The sequence below is a fragment of the Aplysia californica genome, unplaced genomic scaffold (assembly GCF_000002075.1).
Source record: "Aplysia californica isolate F4 #8 unplaced genomic scaffold, AplCal3.0 scaffold00987, whole genome shotgun sequence".
Lineage (NCBI taxonomy): Eukaryota > Metazoa > Mollusca > Gastropoda > Aplysiida > Aplysiidae > Aplysia > Aplysia californica.
The window spans coordinates 198,661-205,255 of NW_004798257.1; the positions used below are offsets into that span (position 1 = coordinate 198,661).

The window sequence follows — 6,595 nt, forward strand, 5'->3', positions numbered from 1 at the left end:
TTCAGCCATCCTCTTTTCAATAACCTATGCCGCGAGGGGACACAAAAAGGCATCAATATATATTTATATATATAGCGGAAAAACATTTCTTCATCAAATTGACTATAACTGTCACTTTTAAAAATGAGACCCTCTGCAAACATAGTATACATGATGTGAAAATGGACATAGAAGTGCAACGATTGGGAGCATCACAGTTCACAGTGGACTAACACTGCCGATAAATACATGGAGGGTGAACGTAATGAACGTACACAATCACTCCTCAACACACACCATTTCTCTCTCACAATTACAAATTATGAATATATTCACACATCGTTAATGAACATTCACACACGCAACATATGTACACATACTCTTTCTCTCTCTCTCTCTCTCTCTTTCTTTCACTCTCTCTCTCTCTCTCTCTCACAGACACACACACACATACACACCCACACCAATGGCTAATTTCAAGGAGCCTCTACACCACAAAATCAATACAAAGGAGCTAAATAAACCAGAGCATCATTTGGTCCTTTCTGCCAGGGGAAGTGTACAGACCTAAAGCTATCAGTGACTGTAAGTTGTTGAGTTAAAGCAAGCAAAGGAAAACTGAGTGGAGGGACACAATGGCATCACACACACCCGTGTCATGTAGGTACACACAAATACATCACACACACCCGTGTCATGTAGGTACACGTAAATACATCACACACACCCGTGTCATGTAGGTACACACAAATACATCACACACACCCGTGTCATGTAGGTACACACAAATACATCACACACACCCGTGTCATGTAGGTACACACAAATACATCACACACACCCGTGTCATGTAGGTACACACAAATACATCACACACACCCGTGTCATGTAGGTACACACAAATACATCACACACACCCGTGTCATGTAGGTACACACAAATACATCACACACACCCGTGTCATGTAGGTACACGCAAATACATCACACACACCCGTGTCATGAAGGTACACACAAATACATCACACACACCCGTGTCATGTAGGTACACACAAATACATCGCCCACCCATGTAGGTACACACAAATACATCAATACTGACCCTCAAAACATTTGTGAAACTTTGAACAAAAGTCTTCAGTCCCGTAGAATGGAAAATACTAGGAACTAGCAGGAACAAAAACATTGTTTAAAAAAAAATTCCAATGACAAGATTATGTGTGCTCAACGATTGACTATGAATTTTCTCAATCACTGCTTTGCAATCTCCTCTTTGCCTTCCCTTTACCGTCTGCAAGACTTGGCCCACACAACCGTTCATTTGCATCACTCATAAGACAAAAGCTCGAGTCATATTCAGTAGACAAGATGTTCACACCACAAATTTCCATGGATTACAATCTTGTTTTATGCACAGCTAAATGCAAATTCATGACATAATAAGCATTAACATCTTCATCAAGGATACAACAATATCCATAAGCAATGATTTTTACTTATTATGTGTTACAGAGTTATTTCGTGAAGCATGATTTCTCTGCACTCCTGACTTTCAACACAACCAGTCAATCAACAGCGTCTAGTTTATCCTCATCAATCCTCTTCTCAGACGCAGCACCAAAATATTGTCTGACCTCGCTCAGAGCTCTTATCCCATCATCAAAATACTGCACATCACACCAAACTGCCTGTGACCTCTCTACCAACCTCTCAACACCCCCACAACAACAAGGGGACAAAAAAACTAAAGCAGAAAGACGCCCTCATTGGTTGCTTGGACAGTGACCTTGACCGACGACCCTCGTGTGACCCGACTAGCAGCGCATCTTGGCGAACGAGCTGACGGACCGCTGGTTGGTCTGCCAGGGAGAGGACCAGTCATTGACGGGGATGTCCGTGTGGTAGACGCGGGAGGCAGTCTTGTTGTACACGGGGAGCATCTCATTGGCCTCGTTAGACAGGACCTGGGGGAGGGGGGGGAGGAGGGAGAGGAACACACTCAATGTTTATTTGTGTTTATATTCTCTAACAGAGGAACACCGTCACACATTCAATCAACGTTTATTTGTGTTTATATTCTCTAACAGAGGAACACCGTCACACATTCAATCAACGTTTGTTTGTGTTTATATTCTCTAACAGAGGAACACCGTCACACATTCAATCAACGTTTGTTTGTGTTTATATTCTCTAACAGAGGAACACCGTCACACATTCAATCAACGTTTGTTTGTGTTTATATTCTCTAACAGAGGAACACCGTCACACATTCAATCAACGTTTGTTTGTGTTTATATTCTCTAACAGAGGAACACCGTCACACATTCAATCAACGTTTGTTTGTGTTTATATTCTCTAACAGAGGAACACCGTCACACATTCAATCAACGTTTATTTGTGTTTACATTCTCTAACAGAGGAACACCGTCACACATTCAATCAACGTTTGTTTGTGTTTACATTCTCTAATGCTTTCTTCTTTTTCTTAGTATGAGTTATTGCCACTTTTTATTTTTATTTTTGACATTCTTGTACTTAGAGGGATTCTTTTTTAATGGACTACTTTTTCCCCCTAAAAAGAAAGAGAAACCTTAGAACTTTGAAGACCTTCGGCTAAGACAGGACTGAAAAAAATCTGAAATAAAAAAAGCATCTGAAACAAAACAAGATCAAAAAAGAAAAAAAGAAAAAAAAAAGAAACCCAAGGGTTTTTTTGTATGTGGAATGGAAGGAACGGACAAAGCCTGTAAAAATAATTTTTCTAGAAATGTATTTATCCTTTTGTGAGTGTAAGCCTAACCTTCAGGTAGATAATAGCTTCTGTTCATGGTTCCAGTACGTAATCCTTACCTTCAGGTAGATGATTGCGTCTGTGCCGTAACCCTCAAAAGAATTGAGGACAATGTCGCCCTGGAAGTAGCGGGCGTAGAGTCGCGAGAGTGGCAGGCCGTAGCCATAGCCGGCCAATGGGGCGGTGGCGATGTCGGAGCGGGCGGGCTGCGGGGCCGTGCTGTACATGTACTGGAACAACAGGTCCAGCTTGGAGCGGGGGATACCGCCTCCCTGGTCTGCTACCTGGTGAAAGGGAGGGGGGGGGGGGGAAAGAGAGATTAATTAGTTTAGTTTTAGTAAGGTTTTACAGAGCTCGCAACTGCAAAAGGTCATATGAGTGCCAAGGGGTGGATGACAACAGAGAAGAGCCAACGGGGAATCAGGCTTACTTTACTTACCTTTGATCGACTTGAACGACATTGCCACACACAACAACATTCGTTTAGTGTATGAGAAAAGAAAAAAAAAAAGGCAAACAGAAACAACAGAGAAGAAAAGGGAATAGTAACTGCACCCTTCAACCGCCCATTCAGAGATCGATGAACACTAGAGGAAAAGAGTTCTTTGGGAAAGTGTCGAATTAGACCTAAGATTTTTAGAGGACATAAAGATCAAGATTAAATGTTTTTAGTTTTAGTCTAGTTTTAGTAGAGGTTCTACGGCGCTCACAACTGCAAAAGGTCATATGAGCGCCACAAGATTAGAGGTGTTACAAGAGAGTAACAAACATAAAAAAGAAGAAGGGGAGATAAGGATGATAGATGTTCGATAGGAAAGAAGGAGCAAACCACACCAGAGCACCCGCCAACCACCCATAATTAAATGTTTTACCTGAAGGAAAGTTGACACAAAAACCATGAAAACGAAAGTATAAGGAGAGGAGAAGAAAAAAAAAGAAAAGAAGGGAGGTACAAAGACAGAGCAGACCACATCACAGCACCAACAATCAATCACCCAAATCAGGCTTGCCCAGTATTTTCAAAACCCAATCAGAGTCATCAAAGTCCTAGCGTCAGATTACATAACAACGAACAAAATAAAATCCCATCAACTGGGACTGGTCTAGGCAAAGTATTATAATGTGATAAGGCTCTCAAATTCCTGATTGCCGAAAGTGGGACAGTCCTGGGAAATTCGGAACAGTCTTTGGAACAGCCAGCCCAGATAAAGACGCACAACAAAAGACGCAGCCATAGATATAAAAAAAGTCTCAGCAATTAACAAAAACCACAACAATAGCATCAACAACAGCAGCAGCAACAGCTGCAGCAACAACAACAAAAACAGCAACAACAACAACAACAACAGCAAGAAGAAGCAGAAGAAGCAGAAGAAGAAGAAGCAGAAGAAGAAGAAGAAGAAGAAGAAGAAGACGAAAAAGAAGAAGAAGAAGAAGAAGAAGAAGAAGAAGAAGAAGAAGACGAAGAAGAGGAAGAGGAAGAGGAAGAGGAAGAGGAAGAAGAAGAAGAAGAAGAAGAAGAAGAAGAAGAAGAAGAAAAAGAAGAAGAAGAAGAAGAAGAAGAAGAAGAAGAAGAAGAAGAAGAAGAAGAACAACAACAACAACAACAACAACAACAACAACAACAACAACCAACAGTACCTTGATGGACAGATCCTCCTGCCCCTTGACGATCATGACCTTGAGCGGAGGCACCGACTCCTCGCTGTGGTACTCTACCGCCGCACGCATGGCATTCTGATGAGGGGGGTACAAAAATAGAACATGGCTTCGATATCAATATGTTTCATCAGAGAACAATAAACAATTTTGATTCATTCCAACACAGAGGAGAAATAATTTAAAAAACAAAAGATAAAAACATATATAGATCTCTAGATCTAAACTTATTTGTTGATCTCAATGGGAAAAATTTGGATCCTAACGACATATGTGAGGCAGCGTGGTAAAATCAGGCATTCGTCAAAATAATGAAATTGACGAAACTGGCATTTTCCCATCAGTTTGGCTATTTTTATCGCCTTTTTTTTGTTGGCTCAGCATCTTTTCTGTCCTTTCAAGAGAACATTTCTGTGTGGATTTTACTGAAAAACATTGAATAAAGGCACAAAAAAAGTAAGTTTTCAGTTACCACGGGCTCTCAAGCTATGGATATAATCAAACTTTGGCGGCCACTTTCTCGCTAGTTTAACCTCTGAAACAAGGCGACCTCCACATGCTTCAATAGCAGTTGTCTCGAATTCTATTCCAGATAAATGGGTATTTTTTTACACCGAAGACAAGCCAAAAGATCAAGCTTAAGATGATACCAATAATCCCGCACGCCCAAAAATTGAAAAGGGCCTAATTTCACCGCAGTCTGTCAAAATAATCTTTTCAGAAATACTGAAAGTTTCAGAAAGATCTTTGTACGAGAAGTATTCTAAAATGTGAAAAATACAACCCCGGGGGTACAAAATGACCCCAGGACGCACAGACACTAAATCCTGACTGTAAAGCAGAAACATGAGATTTCTCAAATACTAGTGCTGGAGCTGCAACGAAGATACAAATTTCTTTTTTTTGCAAAACAATACGGTCGCATAAAAGCTGAAGATTGGAGAAGTTACAAAAGAGTAACAAACACAAAAAAGGAAGGAAACAAGAAAGATAAGAACGATAGACGTTTGACAGGAAAGAAGGAGCAAAGCAGACAAGAACACCTGCCAACCACCCACAAACAGACTTCTTATTAAGGTGCACCTACCTTGAAGAGTTCAAAAAGCATGTGGTAGAGATGGGAGGGGACGTAGACAATCTGGATCGGGTCGGACTCACATTCTGACTCTGAAAAGACATCAGAGTTTTATCAAATGGACAATTCTTGGGTAAGAAGACAAAAAACAAAAACACAAAAACAAAACAAAACAAAACAGGACCGATACATCTACTGTGTGTGGGGCAAACAATTACCAAATATAATGCAAGAGTCAAAAACTCGCCAACACACATACATACACACATACACACACAAATTCACTCACTCACATACATATATGTATACATACAAATACACACACACATAAAAAATACCACCGGGCACACACACACAAAAACAAACACACACACAAACTCACAAACACGCGCAAGAACAGACTCACTCACACACAAGAACACTCACAAACACACACACAATTACACACTCATACACACACACTCACAAACACACACACACACACACACACACACACACAAACACTCACAAACACACAACTGACCTGCATTGTTCCTGGACACAATGTCAAGCTCGGGAGCTGCCAGGTAGTACTGCTCACACAAAAACCTGGCGTTCTCGTAGGCATCTGCAACAGATAGACATCATACACGTAAGGCAAAAATGTGTAGACAAATGAGGTTACTTCTCGCAATCTATGAATGGAAATATAGGCCGAAAATTTTCAGCTGATGCCATTTTCCTTAAGTTTAATATATATGCCATTATAATCCTCATTTCCCCCAGCAGTCTTGTCAGTATAATATTAGTATTTTAGCACCTTTAAAAATGGCAGCTTGCACTGTATGCTTCCAAAGGAGTTGCGACTGTTTCAGAATGCTCTCAGGTCTGCTGGGGTAATAGTATAGATTGTAAAGCGCATAGAGCTTACTGTTGAGTGGGGATTTCCGCTATACAAATGCTATCTATTATCATTATTAATGTTATTATTATTATTATTACTATTAATATTATTATAATTTATTATTTTCATTGTTATTGTTGTTATTACTATTATTGTGATATTAATATCATTATTATAACTATTATCATTTTTATCATTTTCATTACTAT

At 40.1% G+C, this 6,595-nt stretch overlaps 1 protein-coding gene across 1 annotated transcript; it reads right to left on the reverse strand.

Annotated features, from left to right (window-relative positions):
• Positions 1–367: 367 nt before the first annotated feature.
• On the reverse strand, positions 368–6,110 carry LOC101855986 (pyruvate dehydrogenase (acetyl-transferring) kinase, mitochondrial; the record flags this gene model as incomplete). Its single annotated transcript, XM_005111027.3, is given in 5 exon segments — positions 368–1,942; positions 2,829–3,053; positions 4,411–4,506; positions 5,516–5,595; positions 6,027–6,110. Coding segments are annotated over 5 exon segments (635 nt in total), but the record flags the coding sequence as incomplete, so codon positions are not given.
• Positions 6,111–6,595: the final 485 nt, after the last annotated feature.